The 17,462-nt window shown below is 54.5% G+C and overlaps 1 protein-coding gene across 1 annotated transcript in view; it reads right to left on the bottom strand.

The window, feature by feature from the left end:
* Positions 1–17,462, bottom strand: part of LAMC3 (laminin subunit gamma 3) — a 67,635-nt gene that overhangs the window by 8,717 nt on the left and 41,456 nt on the right. Inside the window, exons 13-24 of the mRNA XM_061433861.1 lie at positions 17,273–17,461; positions 13,490–13,735; positions 12,418–12,571; positions 11,616–11,758; positions 10,946–11,124; positions 9,517–9,658; positions 8,081–8,286; positions 7,629–7,705; positions 6,326–6,460; positions 4,665–4,812; positions 2,991–3,140; positions 413–515 (exon numbers count right to left, since the gene is read on the bottom strand). Of these exons, the coding sequence (XP_061289845.1) occupies positions 413–515; positions 2,991–3,140; positions 4,665–4,812; positions 6,326–6,460; positions 7,629–7,705; positions 8,081–8,286; positions 9,517–9,658; positions 10,946–11,124; positions 11,616–11,758; positions 12,418–12,571; positions 13,490–13,735; positions 17,273–17,461 (1,872 nt within the window). The remainder of the gene's footprint in view (positions 1–412; positions 516–2,990; positions 3,141–4,664; positions 4,813–6,325; positions 6,461–7,628; positions 7,706–8,080; positions 8,287–9,516; positions 9,659–10,945; positions 11,125–11,615; positions 11,759–12,417; positions 12,572–13,489; positions 13,736–17,272; position 17,462) is intronic.

The following is a 17,462-nucleotide window of genomic DNA, read 5'->3' as shown; positions in this document are numbered from 1 at the left end:
CGCTCCCTTCTAAGGAGCAACACCGAATCCCTTCCCAGAGCCCCACTGGACACTGGACCAGGGCAGCCATTTTTGTACCAGGTAACTGAGCCAGAGTGGCCTGGATCAGGGACGGACAGCTGACGGCATCAGATTCTCTTCCCACCTGCTCTTGAGGGGTTCTTTGTGTGGTCTGGTGACGGATGGCCATGTGGGCAAGAACCGGGTGAGTGGTATGCGAGATGGGGAGGGACAAGCAGCGACAGGAAAGGGCGGTCCTGAGAGGCCCAGGGAACGGTCTCTTTGGCTCATGTTCACGTGACTGGACCTCTGGCCCCTGCAGCCAGGCCTGCCCAGGGTGAGGCCCTATCCCTGGTGTCTGTCATGCGCATTTGTGCATTGATGAGCCTGGGGCTAAGCAGGGCACACATACCTTCCACGTCAGCCAGCAGGGTCCTGGCTCCCATGACAGTCACCGTGGCAGCCTGGACAGATGAGGAAGCTCGGGTCAGGGCAGCTCTGGCTTCCTGGTGCAGCTGGAGAGAGATGGGAGAGGTTGGGCAGGTGGTGCTGGGGGTGTTCTGGGCAGAGCCAAGTCGGGTGGGCACCAAACCCACATATACAAGGTCCCCAAAGGGCACCAAAACGGACGCTGAATTCTACTGTTTACCAGGACTACCTGATTTGTCTTACTCTATCAATGTTAAACTTTGAATATCTCTCCCAAGAGCTTATCTGTCCCACAAAATCTTAAAGGAACACTGGAACCGAAGAACTAAAAAAAAAAGATGGATGACTGAAAGTTTCTTTTCAGAATGCTGCTGTATCTCAGCAAGAGGATGTGAAACAGAGAATCTGTTTCTTACACAACTTTTACTCCTAGGAAATTAGTTTCTTCCCCACTGTCACTAAATAAGGTGATGGTGGTGGTTTAGTTGCTAAGAGTCGTGTCCGAATCTTTGTGACCCCACGGACTGTTGCCCGCCAGGCTCCTTCATCCATTGGATTTCCCAGGTAAGAATACCGGAGGGGGTTGCCATTTCCTTCTCCAGGGGATCTTCCTGACCCAGGGATCAAACCCGGGTCTCCTGCATTGTAGATGGATTCTTTACTGACTGAGCTACCAAGGAAACCCACCACTAAATAAGGCTGGATACTCAAAAGAATACATATTTGATGGATGAATGGATACACAAAATGTGGTGTATCCACATGGTGGAATATTATTCAGGGCTTCTCTTGTGGCTCAGCTGGTAAAGAACCTGCCTGCAATGTGGGAGACCTGGGTTCAATCCCTGGGTTGGGAAGATCCCCTGGAGAAGGGAAAGGCTGTTCACTCCAGTATTCTGGCCTAGAGAAGTCCATGGACTGTATAGTCCATGGGGTTGCAAACAGTCAGACACGACTGAGTGACTTTCACACATCATCACATGTAAAAGAATGAAGTGCTGATATGTACCATAATGTAGATGAACCTGGACAATATTACGGTAAGCAAAAGCAGCCAGACACAAAGGGGCCCGTATCACATGACTCCATTTGTATGAAACGTGCAGAGGAGGTAAATCTACAGAGACAGAAAGCAGACTGGTGGTTGCCGGGGGCTGGGGGAGGGAGGGCTGAGGAGTGACTGCTTGACGGGTATAAGTTTTCTCTTCCAGGGTTTCCTTCTGGGGTGATGAGTGTTTCTGAACTGAGAGGTGATGGTTGCACAACTTGGTGAGTGTGCTAAATGCCACTGTGTTGTACACTTTAAAATGGGTAATTTTAGGGAATTCCCTGGTGTTTCAGTTGTTAGGACTCCACCTTGCCATCGCAGGGGGCATGGGTTCAATCCCTGGTCAGGGAACTAAGATCCTGCATGCTGCATAGCCTGGCCAAAAAAAAAAAAAAGAGTGGGGTAATTTTATGTCACATGAATTTTGGTCAATCAATCAATCAATCATGTGGGTTTGAAGAGGTACCAGATGCTGCCCAAGAGCCCTCATGTCTTAAGTCTTACTCCAAACGCCTGGCAGAGGCGTTCCTGGGAGAGGAAGGTGGGAGGCACTGTGCTCGGGCTAGTCACTGCACACTGGGGTCTGGTCCTGACCCTACTGCGGCCTCATCTGCTCCCCGGACCAGGGGGATGGACTAGATCAACGAGTACCACCCCACGAGACCCTAACACAGCACAGCTCACCCAGCGTGTGACAGGCACAAGGCCCAGCTCTTTGGATGCTGGCAGCAAGCTTCCCCCCTAGCCTTGTTTTTAAAAGGACAATATAGATGTCTGTGGGATAAGCCACTGCTGGGATAAGTGGATGATGGATTTGAATAAAGTCTGTACATCAGGCTCATTGTGTAAATATCATGTTGATTTCCTTACTCTGATCTTTATAAGGTGGTTAGGTAAAATGCTAACAGAAGGGGAATCTGTGTGAAGGGTATAGGGGAATTCTTTGGACTTTCTTCACAACTTTTTTCTAAGTCTAAAATGATTTTCAGATGAAAAGTTAAAAAAAAACACACTTGAAGGGGTGCTTATACCTTAATAGTCTGGAAACCACTGGGTTGGGCTAAATTCACCCCATAATTCTTGAGTTCCCTGATTACTTAGCACCCCCTCCGCTTCGGGGCTGTCAACTGTGGGGTTGAACGCTGGAGTGATGTAGGTGTTCGCTAAAATATCTGGCAAGTAAACTAACGAATTCAAGATTGAATGAAGGAGACTCCTCCCAGACGTAATTAACACTGCGTAGGCTGGTAGGCACGGCCCTGGATGCTGCTGGTGCTCTGTCTGTCTAACCATCCTGCCTCCTCTCATACCTTCACTCCTTCTCAGGCAGTCAGGACCTCCTGCCTTGGCACATGCTAACTGAGGTTGTCTGGAGTTTGGCGGGGAGGCGCTGGAGGGGCAGAAAGAACTGCTCTGGTCTTTGCCCCCCACTCCCCTGCTATCCCTGACCCCAGATCACGCCTGGGGCAGCCCCAACCTCCTCCAGGTGCTGCCTCAAAGCATGAGAGCCCACCTGCGTGAGGGGCTCCATCTCCTGCAGCACGGCCTGGGCGGTGGCCTGCAGGGACCCGGCAGCCTCGGTCACCATGTGCTCTCTCGATGTGACTGTCTTCTCCAGCGTCTGCACCTTCAGGCTCATGGCCTCGGCCTGGGACTTCTGAGGCTGCCGGGAGATGGAGGGCTCAGGCAAGAAAGGTTCAAGGGGCAGAAGGATGGGAGAAGCCCAGGGGCAGAGAAGGTGGGGGTCAGGCTGCATGTGGACCCCCAAGACGCAGAGGAGCCAGGGCGAGAGAAGCCAGGCTGGGGAACCTGTCACTTGAGGCCTGATTCCAGCCCCAGCAATTTCTAGAAGCGTGGCCTCAGGCAACTCAGCTGACCTTCCTGACCTGTGTTTCCTCCCTCAGACTCCCTACTTGATTCTAAATTTCAGCCTGAATTAAATACATGGACTGGTCCATTGTAGGTGGTGGTGGTGGTTTAGTCGCCAAGTCGTGTCCGACTTTTGCGACAGCATGGGCTATACCCCTCCAGGCTCCTCTGTCCATGGGATTCTCCAGGCAAGAATACTGGAGTGGGTTGCCATTTCCTTCTCCAGGGGATCTTTCCAATCCAGGAATCGAGCCTGGATCTCCTGCACTGGAGACAGATTCTTTACCAACTGAGCTACAGGGGAAGCCACCAACTGTAGGTAGATTAGGATTCCTCATAATCTTATACCTGGAAACAGCCAGTCAGAGAAACACCCTCAATAGATCGTTTTCTTTTTCTATGGCAGAAATGAATCCTAGCTGAGCAGTGACTTCCTGGTTTTGTTTGTTTGAGGCAAGCAGAGTGATTCCTAGTAATGTTTGAGTATCTGAGGTAGGGCTCCTTTTAAGGATAAGGGGCCTGAAAACCAGTATCTAGTCCAATCCAACTGGCCCTTTGTCTAGCTTTACTCTGGGGAGGGGAAAGGTGTTAATGGAGAGGATCAATAACCTGTACTTCTGAACTCAGACTGTTCTGTGGGGACTGCTTCTTACCTAACACCTTCAGTAGTATCTGGGACAGCTCTCAGAGCCAGACATATCACTACCCATGTTTTCCTTTTTTATACACAGCGGGAGAACCAAGGACCCTGAGCATTTAGCCTGGGGCCCATCAGTCCCAACCAGCTGGGTCCCAGATACATTTCTATATGTTTAGTCTTTTTTTTTTTTTTTAAGTTCAGCTCCCCAGTTTTGGGATTTCAGGATTACTGAGAAGTCATGATGAACTGATTTATCCAGAGGTGAGGCATGAATGCCCTCCCCTCCCATGATGGATACAGCCCAGAAATAACCTAAAGGGTGAGCTCCATCCGACACAGTAACCGAGGCACAGAGGGGGAAGGGCCTTGGCCAAGGTCACAGACCTTGAGTGGTGGGGCTGGGATTTAACTCCATGTCTGTCTGGTGTCATTGCCAATGCCACGGTGATGGAGAAGGGACCTCGGCCTTAATATTATTTTCAATAATTAAGATTGGCTGAGCTCTGTGCCAGTCAGGCACTCTGCCAGGCCATGGAGGTGCCCTATCTTTTAATCAACCACTATTGAGCTAAAAATAAGCTACGTCATCTGCCTCGGCCAGGGCCACACTGGTTTCCCAGCCGCCACATTCTCCCCTATTCCCACCCAATGCGGAGCTCCAAGGACAGCCGAGCTGACCGGTGATGCTGGGGCAGAAGGTGAGGCCAGGTGCAGGGCCGCGGCCACGCCGGCTTGCTGCACGGCGGCCAGCACCCTCTCAGCTTCGGGCAGCGCCTCTGCCACGGCCGTGCCCAGCGCCTTCTGGGCCGCTTGTACCTCCTGGTACCTGGGGGGAGACAGAGGCAGGGTGGCTTGTGAGCAGGTGCAGGCTGTGCCTCCCGATCACTGTCCCGGCTGCACCCCCTGCCCCCACTGGAATCCCCAATGGAAGAGGGCTCTGGCGACCTCCCGGGCAGAGCCACCATCTGTGGAGTGGGTACCCAGCAGCTGGCCTCAGAAGCTGGCTGCCACTTGGCAGCTTTCTAATGAATGAAAAGGCCACAGAGTCACTGCATTCTTGTTCCTTCATTCACTTAATTCAATCACGCTTTTCTGAAGGGGCTCCCGCTTGGTTTCCACTTGAGAGTCACACATTATGTGAATGTCTGGCTCCTCTAGATGAATCTCCAAGAGGAAAAGGCCTGGCACTGGCAGAGGGATAGCAGCCCAGGCCCTGACGCCCTTGGGTGACCTTGGGCATGCTGGTCTCCAGGTAAAGAGAGATCCCTGAGTCACATGATCGCTCTGGGGGCCTATTTCCCCAAAGTGCTATAATCAGTCAACTAAGATAGCTTTCCGGTCCAGCTGTCCACACCTTGCCCCCCGCCAGTTCCCCCAACCAAGGGTACTGCTGGAGTGGTCCACCCCTGAGAAAGAAAGTGTTAGTCACTCAGTCGTGCCCAACTCTTTGCAACCCCATGGACTGCAACCCACCAGGCTCCTCTGTACATGAGATTTTTTTCCAAGCAAGGATACTGGAATGGGTTGCCATTTCCTTCCCCAGGGGATCTTCCTGACCCAGGGATTGAACCTGGGTCTCCTGCACTGCAGCCAGATTCTTTACTGACTGAGCTATGAGGTAAGCCACGCCCTGAGGTCACTCCCATCCCTCATCCCTTTTTAGAGAACCAGCGCCCCTGCCTCTGGGAGTGAGTCATGTGATTTGCCCAGCCATACTGATTGGTTCAGGACGGGCCACCTGACTCAAGCTGGGCCAATCAGAGTCTTTCATCTAGGAAGTCCACTTGGGCTCAGTGAGACGTTGGTGGGTCTTCGCTGACCCTCTGAATGAGGGTGATAGGAGCGGGCCACTCCCTCCTCAGCAGAGAATCAGGGGCCAAAAAGAAAGCTAGTGCTTGAGAGGCACTCCCCAGGTGCCTGGGGTGGGGGTGGGGAAGTTGTGGGGGTGGGGTGGGGGAGGAGGCGCTGACCTGGACCCTCCTCCTTCACGTTTCTCGTCCCTTCTCTCCAGAGGCTGAGCTGCACCCCCAGGCGTGAGTGTGTGTGCTCAGTCATGTCCGACTCTTTGCCACCCCCAGGGACTATAGCCCTCCAGGCTTTTGTCCATGGGATTCCCCGGGCAAGAATACTGGAGGGGGTTGCCATTTCCTCCTCCAGGCATGAGTGGGTTCCTATAACTCACGACCAAGCAGACCCAAGACCCCAGGCATCCCACCCCACCCCAGGGAACATCAAGACTCAAGGGAAGGCAGGCGTTTCTGGAACCACTGGCCTCTGGTCAGGCCCTGTGGGCTCTAGGAAGCCAACCCAGGCTCCGCTCCACACGTGGGAGGTCTCACCTGTCCTCCAGCTCCTGCTGGGCCTCCAGGGCCACTCGGCCCTCCACCAGGCTCCAGAGAAGTGCATAGCTGGTGTTGGAGGCGAGCAGGGCCCTCCGAGCCGTGGCCTCAATCTTGGCAGCGGTGTCCCTGTGGCTGTGTGAAAATACCCGCCTGACCATTACCAGGAGCTCACAGGGAGCGGGGCTTAGGTGCAAAGCCACACCCCCTGTGTGGGCCTCTCGCCATCCCACGCAGAGTGCAGCCACGGGGGCCAGGCTCCTTTACCCTTTGTGCCTGGCAGGCAGCGAAGACTTGATGGGAAGAGGACCCACGCCCCTTCTTCCTGTTATACTGGGCTTATGCCTGCTGTCCTGGCAAAATGTATAATGGGGCCTTTCATCACACGTAAAATCTCAGCTTGGACAACAGATTATACGGTCACCCTAATATAGACAGCGCAGAAAAGAGTGGTCAAGACAGCCTGGGTTTGAATCCGGCTCTACCACTGCTAACCATTTGTTCTTAGGCAAGTCACTTTACCTCTCTGAGTCTCTTTGCTCATCCATAAAATGGACCTACCGTCCATAAAGTACAACCAAAGGGACACATTGTTTCAGACCTTGTGTCTTTAGGATCTTAAGCTGCTCCTTAAAGGCAGAGGATGAAACAATCCAAATATCCATCAATAGATGACTGGATAAACAAAATGTGACACATTCAAACCACGGAATAATACTATTTGGTTGTGGAAAAAAAAAAAAAAGAATGAAGTACTGACACAAGGTACAGTACCGATGAACCTTGAAAATTTACACTAAGTGAAAGAAGCCAGATACAAAAGACCACGTGTATGATTCCATGTGTATGAAATGTCCAGGTTAGCAAATCTAGAGACAGAAAGCAGATGAGTGGTTACTAAGGGCTGGGGAGGGTGAGGAGGAATGGAGAGTGATGTTTCTGGGGGGGTGGTGACGAAAGTGTTCTAAAACTGACTGTGGAGATGGTATAATAACATGATTCTGTGAATATACTGAGCACCATTGAACTGTTCAGTTTAAACAGGTGACTTGCATGGCTTACATCTCAATACAGCAGCTCCACCCGCATCCCACCCCCACGTCTCTGGGCTCAGAGATGCTGTGAGCATCTTGCACAGCTCTCCCCAACCATACAGCCCTGTACTCAATGGTTCCAACTTCTCAGGGTGGGGACACCTCAACTGGGCTGGCCCCAACCCTGGAAGCCCTCAGGAGAAGGGCTGGTCTCCCTTCATGGTTCTGTGAACAGGACCTCACCAAGCTCCCGGGGGCCTGGGGCTCACCTCCTGGCAAGGGCATGTGCCTCTGTGGCCAGCTGGCTCCAGTTGGTGGGTTGGCCGAGCCCTTCCTGAGGAATCACCTTTAGAGAAAAGAAGGAAGTCAGAGGGAGCTGATGGCCCATCCCTGAAGGTTCAGGGCTGTATCTGGCTCAGTTACTGGGAGAACTGGGCCATGCCACTTAATGTATAAATGCTCAGAGCCAGCTGCAAAGTCAGCATCCAGGGGGCGGAGCCCTAGAGCTTGGAAACAACAGTAACGACGCCTGCCACTGGCTGGGCATTCACTGTCTACTTGGAATATGCCTTGTGCTTTGCAAACATCATCTCACTGAATGGGCAGAGGAGCCACTGTGTGACCCGCTATCCTGCGGATGAGAAAACTGAGCCTCCCAAAGCGGGGACATGCCCCAGGCTCAGTCAAGGGGAGGGATCGGGGAGGGAGTCCCCTAGGGTACCAGAGATGCGAGGATGGTGGCCGCATGCAGAATCTCCTCTTCCGAGGACTCCAGTGCTGCCGCTAGGTCCGCCAGCTGGATGCAGGTCTTCTCCACTCCAGCCTGGGCACAGCGGGCACTCCTGCCCAGCGCCTGCAGCTGCTCCCGGGCAGCCTTCACAGCACCCTCAAGTCCTGTCACCTGCTCCAAGAAGGCTTCCTGGGCCCCTGCAGAAAGCCCCCAGCCCAGGGGTCACAGAGCAGTCTAGATTTCACAGTAAAGCCCACAGCCTCAAGGTGCCCCAACTGTGGCCTCTACTCCTGGGCACAGCTTGACTCCCCCACCAGGCCTGAGCATTGGCTCTAAAGGAAGAGCCTCCCCCACTTTACAGCTGCAAAAGCTGAGGCCCAGAGATGGCAGATCATGACCCAAGGTCCCCCACGCAGGAAGTCAGCCACAGACAAAGGACTAGAAGGAAGCCAAGCCTTCTAGAGCCACTGCGAGTACTTCCTGAACCTGAGAGAGCAGTAAACCCTCCCCACCAAGTCAGCTCTGTAATCCACAGCATGGCTCAGAGCGGACATTGAATGCACAGCATCTGATAGCTCCCTATTTTGTGAGTCTTGCAAACCAGTGCTCAGCTCACCCATGGCTGGTGCAGGAGTACAGGTGCTTTTGAACATAAAACTTGACAAAATAACCAACTGGCTTTTGATGCCCCCATCAGTGTCCCAGGGCCAAATTTCACCTCGACTTAATGACAGTCTTGTTTCTTATTTGCCATTCACTTTCTGTGCTGGTGCCTCAGATGGTAAAGTGTTTGCCTACAATGCGGGAGACCTGGATTCAATCCCTGGGTCGGGAAGATCCCCTGGAGAAGGAAATAGCAACCCACTCCAGTACTCTTGCCTGGAAAATCCCATGGACCGAGGAGCCTGGTAGGCTGCAGTCCATGGGGTCACAAAGAGTCGGACATGACTAAGCGACTTTCACTTTTCTCTGCTGGGGATACAGCAGTGAGCAAAGTGGCCAACAGTTAAGCAGCAGGAACTTTACCTGTTCAGCACCTGGGACAGCTCCTCGATGTTCATTCGTTGAGTGACTGATTCAGTGAATGAACCCAACCCCTGCCCTCACTGAGCTTACGGGTATAGGCTAGGTGGTGCAGGGGACATGGGGACTGAGGCTGTAGTCAGAGGCTGAACTTAACAAAGCTAAAAAGTACAACAGGGCAAGGGATACTGAAAGAGAGGTCCGTGGGGTGACAGGACTGCACGGCAGGAGGGGCTCACCCAGCTGGGGAGGTCAGACATGCTCTACCAGCAAGCGAGTTCTAGGGGTGAGCCCAGAGCCCTTGAAGCATCCTGAGGCCACACTGAGGGGCTCCACGGTGGGCATCTGACCGGTCAGCCCCCTCCCCTGGCCTCCCAGTCTCCCACTCTGCTCTCCCGCTGTACCTTGCAGCAGGTGGGGGCCCTGGTAGACATCCCCCCGTGGAGCCTCTCCCTGTAGAATCTCCAGTGGTCCCCAGGGCCTGCCGCAGTCAGACCCTTGCAGCCATCCTTCCATCAGGGTCAGCCTGGCCTTCAGCTTGGCAGCCTGGAGGGGTCAGGGAGGGAAGGGTGTGTGAGGCTGGTGGCCTGAAGTCCTGCTTGGACAGCTCTGTTGGTTTCTTCCTGGCCTGCCATCCCCACAAGTGTTGCCTTCTGGCATTCAGCCAATCACACCTCTGCCCTGCTGATGGGGGGTGGGAAGGGAAGCCTCAGGAGGATTTCTGTCTGTCCTGCCATGTCCCCAGGACTTGGCATGGAGCAGACACGCGATCCTTGCAGACGGAATGACAGCACTCTGCTCCATCTCCTAGCCCCGTTCTTTCAATCATATGAACAATAAATGCATTTAAGGAGCACTTGCTAGGAGCCAGGTGTGAGTGACCACCAGCCACGCGCCAGCTCACGTTCACCTTGCAACCACCCTAAGGGGTGGGGGATACAGGTCCCAAGCTCTCTCCTTGATTCTGAAGTCCAAAATGCTCTGAAAATCCTCAAAGATTTCCATTCTGCATAGGATGGCAAAATCAGGTTTAAAAAAAAATCCCTGAATTCACTTAGAACAAGGCTACCTATGATCTTTATTTCCCTTCATGGTGTAAATGTTCTGAACAAGGCTACCTGTGATCTTTATCTACCCTCTTGGTGTGAACATTCACCTGTGTTCCTGCAGATGTATCAACGGGCTTGATTAGGGCAGCTGGCCCAGGCACTGCTGGGAGTGGTACCCAATATCCATCACACACCATCCTATCTTTCTACAGCACCATCATTCCAAAAGCTGGCCTCACTGATTTCAGGAAAGGGGTCGCAGGTCTGAAGCATCTCCATTTTGGAGTAGGAGAGACCCACTGAAGCTTACCAAGGCTGTCACCTGCCTGGGCACGTGACAACTAACAGGGCTGGGGGTCATGCTCCTGGGGACCAGAGGTCATGCTCCTGACCCCTGCTCCACGTCACCTCCCTGCTTGAGGTTCTACTTGTGTTCCCAGCATGAGCATCGCCCTCCCTCTGACCCTCCCCACGAAGGGCCACCTGTGTCCTCATCCCACCAAATGTGAGTAAGTGTGAGACCTCAGCCTGGTAGTGGGGAAGGACATAAGGCCAGGCCCATTTTTCTCTTGTCCACTCAGGAACCGGGAAAGGGCAGAGGGGAGAGCTGAGCCAGATGGCTGGGTGGGCACAAGAAGGAGGTGGCCGGTAGTCCCAGAAAGACCAAGGGCTCAGGATAAGTGGGCACTTCCTGGCGCCCAGCACAGAGCAGGCGTTCGCTGGGGGCATGAAATGAACAGAAGGTACAGCCGGCCTGTGCAGGGCCTAGATGGGGAGGGCTCACCTCCTCCTTCACCAGGGCGTAGCAGGATGGGCACTCCTGGCACTGCCTGCCGCTGGCCGTGAGGAAGAAGTTGTCCTGGCAACGGTCACACTTGTAGCCCACGAAGCCAGGCCTGCACACACACGTGCTGTTCTCGTGGCACTGGGGCGAGGTGGCACCCAGTGGGGAGCACCTGCAGTCTGGGGGAGGGGTGTGCAGATGGCACTGGGAGCCCTGATGGCCACCCCACACCAGAACCCCCAGGTGCCCTGCAACTCTGGCCACCCAGATGCTCCCGATCCCCGTGGGCAGCTCAAGTACCTTCCTGGGTCCTTCCCAGGAGACTGATTCAGAAGGTTGGAGACGATGATCAAGAACCTGAGTTATTTCAGTGTCCCCGGGATCTGAGGACCAGGCAGGTTTAGGACAGCCATGCAGTCCACGTATAAGTGAGACGCAGAGAGGTGATCTGATGGCCCCAGGCACTCAGGAGGTCAGTAGTAGCATCTAGGATTAGATTCTGCGCCCCTCCTCTGCTCTGTTCATTCACTCCACGTTCCCACGTCTACTCCAAGAAGACCTGCCCCTTATCCGATCTGTCTCCTTCCTGCTGCTCAGCCATCCCCCCACTGATCCTCTTTCCTAGAAGCCTCCGTCTCTGGGCAGCCCAGGAAGGACCCGGCTTCCTTACCACGGCAGCCCTTGACAGAAAAGCCGAAGAAACCCAGCTGGCATCGGTCACAGGTCTGGCCCTCGACGCCTGGACGGCAGGGGCATTGCCCGGTCTTGGGGTGGCACTGGTCCTCCCGGGAGCCCCACGGGTGGCACTTGCAGCTACAATAAGGGAAGGGAAGGAACCCTGGTCTGGGACAAGCTCTAGGCCGTTCCCAGCCCCGCCTCTGTCATCTTAGGCTGGCATGGGGCCTCGGGACCATGCCCTCTGTGGACGAGGTCCCATCTCTGTGCAGGAACGTGTCCAACAGCCTCCTCCAAGCTGTAGCCCAGGAAGCACAGTCTCACAAAATTCTCCCCCTCCACCTCCCGAAAAGGGTATGGGGACATATTCATATATACATCTTGGACTATACCTTTCAGTTGGAAAATCACAAGGCAATTAGCATATTGAAAGCATGAGACAGACAGTCTGGTCAGAAAGAAACCGATTTGTTTCACGGGGCATGTCCCTGGAGCCCTCCGCTGCTCTCTAAATACGCTATCTAAGCTGCTGCTGTGGCCACAAAGGTCACAGAGTGACCGAGTTACTGAGCAAGGAAGCAGAGCCCGAACCAGCTCCCGCCCGCCTGGACGTCCCTCAGGGCTGCTCTTGGCCTGAGTCCTGGGTTGGCAGGGCGGTGAATCTGACCCCCAAGGGATCGTCCCCTTGTCCCCCATCAGTTCACGGCACCTGGCAGTGGGCCTGGAGGCTCCCTGGTGGATTCTTCCATCCTGGGGGGACCCCCAGGGGAAGGGCACCCCAGCTGCACCCCACTCACCGCCGGCAGCCCCTCCCGGGCTGGAGGTCATAGAAGCCTGGGCTGCAGTGGCCGCAGTCCCGTCCGGTCACGTGGGGCAGGCAGGAACACTGGCCGGTCACTGGGTCGCAGGGTCTCTGCTCACTGACTGAGCCCTCCGGGTTGCAGCTGCAGGCTGGGGGATGGGAGTAGGGGAAGGAAAGGGTGTCAGGGCACCCTGCAGATCATCTGTTCCACCTCGAGGGGGTTCCAGAGAGGCAGAGAAGGTGGGGAGCCCAGGGAGATGACTCCCATTCAGCTCAGACTCCTGCTGCTGCTGCTGCTGCTAAGTCGCTTCAGTCGTGCCCGACTCTGTGCGACCCCATAGACGGCAGCCCACCAGGCTCCCCCGTCCCTGGGATTCTCCAGGCAAGAACGATGGAGTGGGTTGCCATTTCTGAAAAAAGGCTCCAGGGCTCGGTGCTAGTCTCAGCCCATTTTCTATGTCCTTGGAGAGACAGGTCAGATGGCCATGGTGGCGGGTGGCCCTTCTGAGCCCCCTACAAGGCTGCAGAGAAGGCCAGAAACTCGGTTGTGGGGGTCAGGGGCCGACCCGGCTCCCACTGTTTTGAGTCACTTGAGTCTGCTCTCCTGGGCCCCCCTAAAACAAGAGGCCGACAGGGGCTGCATGGAGCAGGGGCGCAAATGCTGAGCTTCTCCCTGGGCCACTCCTGGAAGCCTCCCACAAGCTGGTGCACGCCTCGAAGGCCCAGAGGGCTGAGCATCTTGGAAGCCCAGGGGCGGGACAAAATGATGAGGGCCACAGGCCATCTGGGACAGTCTCAGGTGCCAACATCAGAGCATGAGATCAGTGCTAAACCATCCGGGCAGGAAAAAAAAAAACAAAAAAGTCACAGGGTCAGAGTTGATCAGATCCCGAAGCTGAAAGAACCTTGGAGAAGAAAACAAACCCTTATACTTTCTTGGCAAGGCAACAGAGAAGGTGAGTAACCTGCCTAAGGCTGCACAGGAGCCTTGCAGAACAGCCGGCTGGACCCGGTGGAGAAGGAGCCCGCCCCGCCCTGCCCCGCGGGCCTGGGAGGCTGGTACTCACGTGCGCATTTGTCTGCGGGCCGAGGGGCCAGGGCGCTCCCGTAGAAGCCCTCCCGACAGTGCCCGCAGTGGGCACCTGTCGTGTTGTGCAGGCATCGCAGGCAGCGACCAGACAGGGGGTCACAGTTGCCCACAGCATTGGGGTCCACGTTTCCACTGCACTGACATGGCTGGCAGGGCTGGGGGCGCCCAGAGAGCCCCAGTGGGTCCCCGAAAAAGCCATCATCACAGATCTCACAGCGCCGCCCTGGGAAAGAAGAAGGCTTGTGTGGAGGAGCAGAAACGAGGGGCCTGGCCTGCTGGGTCCATGAGGGGTGAGGGTGGGTGGGAACCCAAGAGAGCTCCTGCAAGGCTCCTGGTGGAGGGGAGCACGGGCTCTGGGGTCAGGCTGACCTGGGGCCAGGGCCCAGCCGGGCCACCAGCTGGCCCTGTGGTCTTAAGCGAGCCGCTGGGCCTTGCTGAACTTGGACTCCGAGTCTGCAGAGCAGGGACAATAAAGGCAGCGACCTCAAAGGACCCTTGAGAAGGTTTGGCGAGCAAAGCACTAAGCCCAGATACTGGCACATGGTTCATGATCAGCAGCAGTGGCTGGTATTACCCATTCACCATCATCACCCTCCTAGCCATCTGGTCCTCATTCACCATTCTCTTCATCAGCGCCTTGACCATCCTCTTCCTCACATAATCATTATCGTCATCACGACCTTCGTCTGCAGAGGTGAGCGGCAGCCGGATGATGCGGGGTCTGGTCGATTTCTCGCCCATGGCTGATTTAGCATTATTCGTTTCCGGTAGCGCCGGGTCCTCACGGCTGCCCGCGGGCTCTCTCTAGTTGCGGAGAGTGGGACCTACTCTCTTATCGCAGAGCGAGGGCTTCTCGTGGCTGTGGCTTCTCTGGCTGCAGAGCAGGGCTCTAAGGTGCGTGGGCTTCAGTAGTTGTGGCCCATGGGCTCTAGAGTACAGGCTCAATAGTCGGGGCACCCGGGCTTAGCTGCTGCACACCATGTGGGATCTTCTTGAACTCGCGTCTCCTGTGTTGGCAGATGAATTCTTTACCACTGAGCCGCCAAGGAAGCTCTGTGGACGTCACCTCACGTCATCATTTTCACCCATCATTCTCATCGCTACGGTCATCATCTTGACCCTTATCTTCGTCATGGCCTTGGGCATCACTCTCCATCCTCACTCAGCATCTTCGTTATCATCACCTTTACCACCATCTCCACCTTCATCATTAGCATCAATTGATGGTCTTCATCATCGTCACCCTTATCTTGCTCATCCCTCTCTTTGTCATCTTCCTTGCCTCCATCTTCAACATCACTGCCACCCTCCTTGTCACCGTCCCCTCCCCCATCTCTCTCCCTCAGCCGGGGTTGCTTTTTCCTTGTGGTTTCCGGCCCCTTTGCCTGTTCTGCTTCTCATGGCTTCTGAACTCCCTCTGGACTGTCTATTTCCTACTTCTGCCCTGCTTCCTGGGTTTGATCTGGTGCTGTGGCTTCATCTTCCAGCCCTAGGGTTACTGTGAGTCTCAGAAAAGACAGTGTGTGAGGAGGTTTCTGGAGGGTCATGACCTGGGAAGTCCACCCTGAACACAGATGAGGCATCAAGGGCCATTCTTGTTCCACGGGCTTCATGCAGTGTCAGCCTGTTCTTAGTAAACATGCCTACCTCTCTGTGCATATCTGCATGAAACAGACGTTGGGGGACCTGTGGATGGTAGGATGATGGGCATCTTAAATTATCTTCATGCCTGCAGGCACTCACGTTCCTTTACACTTTTCCGAACAATTTACTCATTGGTTACAATGAGTATTACTTAAATTATAATCTAAAAAGTAGCTACAGTCATTGTGAAAAACAGCTGTGGGCTCCCGACATCCTCAAAGTTTGTCACTAAGGTGGAAATCAAGTTAATGAGATGAAAGGCAGGCAACCTTGAACATGGAGAAGGGGATGACTAAGGAGGAGAAGACAAAAGAGAGAAAAGGAAGGAAAAGAAAAATCTGAATGGAGTTCAGAAGGTAGAGGGTAGACTGGCTTTGAGACTCTGAAACAGAGATGGAGTGAGATGGCCAAGGGGCAGATTGAAGCCAGTGATGAAGAATGTGGTCCCTGCAGTTAACTTGCCGTCCACCTGGGACCGGCTGAGGACAGTTCCCCGGGCAGGAGGCAGCTGTGAGGGGTCAGGGTGGTAGGCAAGCGAGGCAGGCAAGGATCAGGACTTGACCACGGTCAGTCCCGGACCAGACTGTGTGGGTGAGTCCCCTGTGTGCTGAGCTCTGGCAGGACCTGAAGGATGCTGGCGTGATAAAGACGTGAGCTGGCACAAAGCCCTAATGTCCACCCTCGCATTCTTCCCAGGGCTCCTCCTGCGCACAGCAGTGTCCTCCTCCTTGGAAGTCCTCCCTTGGGTAACTTCTCTGTCTGCCCTCTCTCACTGAGTGGAGTCCCCTTGAGTTTTAGACTGGGGGAAGCCACAGGTGGGGAGCCAGGGAATGTGGGGAAGGTTATGGAAACACAGGGGCAGCATGATGGTGAGGGGCAGGGTCCTGAGGTGGGACCTCACTCCTGCAGTTCCTGGGGATCCCTGCTCTAGAGCACCTCCCCAACCTGCTAGCTGTCAGGAAGCTGCTTTCAGGGGTTTTTTGGCCACACTACATGGCATGCAGAACCTCCTTGACCGGGGATCAAACCTGCAACCCCTGCATTGGAAGCATGCAGTATTAACCACCAGACCGCCAGGGCAGTCCCAAGGGAGCTGCTTTCAGAGTGGTCCCAAATGTAGAACCAGGTATCTGAGATCATGGGAACATTACGCCAAGTGAAACAAACCGGACACAGAGGGCAAATATCGTCTGAGTCCACCTACCTGAGGTGCCTGGGATATTCACATTCAGAGAGATGGAAACTGGAACGGTGGGTGCCAGAGGAGGGGGCGGGGGGGACTACGAGATAATCATTTAATGGGCTTGCAATTTCTATTTAGGATGATAAAAAACTCTGGGGGTGGGTAGCGGTGATGGTTACACAGCACTGTGAGTGTACTTAAGGCCCTGAACTGTACACTTAACAATGGTCAAAACGGCAAGTTATGCGTATTTTGCTAAAATTTGAAAAATCAGTAACGGCAAATATAAAAAAAAAACATTGAATTGCACACTTTAAATGGGTGAGTCAGGGGGTATAGTAATAATATCTCAATAAAGCTCTTGTGTACTTTTTTTTTTTTTTAAACGATCAGATGTCTAGGATGACTCTGCTTCCTGGAGCAGGAATGGGGAACAGGGAGAGGACTGGGGATGGGGAGTTTTGCATCACACATGACCTGGAGACATTTTAAAATTATTTATTTATTTGTTTCTACATTTGGTTTTTTGGCCACACCACACGGCTTGTGGGATCTTAGTTCCCCGATCAGGGATCGATCCCAGGCCCACAGCACTGAAAGCTCTGAGTCCTAACCACTGGACTGCCTGGGAATTCCCATGTTCCCAGGAACATGACAGGAATACAGATTCCAGAGCTCCGTCTTAAGCTACTAATCCAGGCTCTGTGGGTTGGGGAAGGGCTGGACACGACGATTTCCAAACTCCCACCTGGATATGCTCAGTGGTCCAAGTTCTGCCAGGAACCCACAGCAGCCCACGGCCCTGGCTATCAGACTATGAGACTCAGGATTCCCAAAGGTCAGGCCTGACACCCCTAAGTGAGGCCTCCCTCATCTGTGGACCCAGGACTCACTCCTGGAGCTTTGGCAGAGACAGGGTCCCCGGGCACTCACCTCTCTGGCTCGGCGGGCAGTGGGTACACACCACTTCTCCGCTCTCTGGGATGGTTGTGCAGGCCGATTGTCCAGGGCACGGGCAGGGCTGGCAGTCGTCGGCCTGGCCTGTGAAGGGGTTGCCGTAGAAACCTGGCAAGCAGCGCTCACAGGACGGGCCCTCGGTGTGGTGGCCACACAGGCAGACCCC

This window comes from Bos javanicus, chromosome 11 (assembly GCF_032452875.1).
Source record: "Bos javanicus breed banteng chromosome 11, ARS-OSU_banteng_1.0, whole genome shotgun sequence".
NCBI classification, from domain to species: Eukaryota; Metazoa; Chordata; class Mammalia; order Artiodactyla; family Bovidae; genus Bos; species Bos javanicus.
This window is presented reverse-complemented; position numbering and strand designations above follow the sequence as displayed.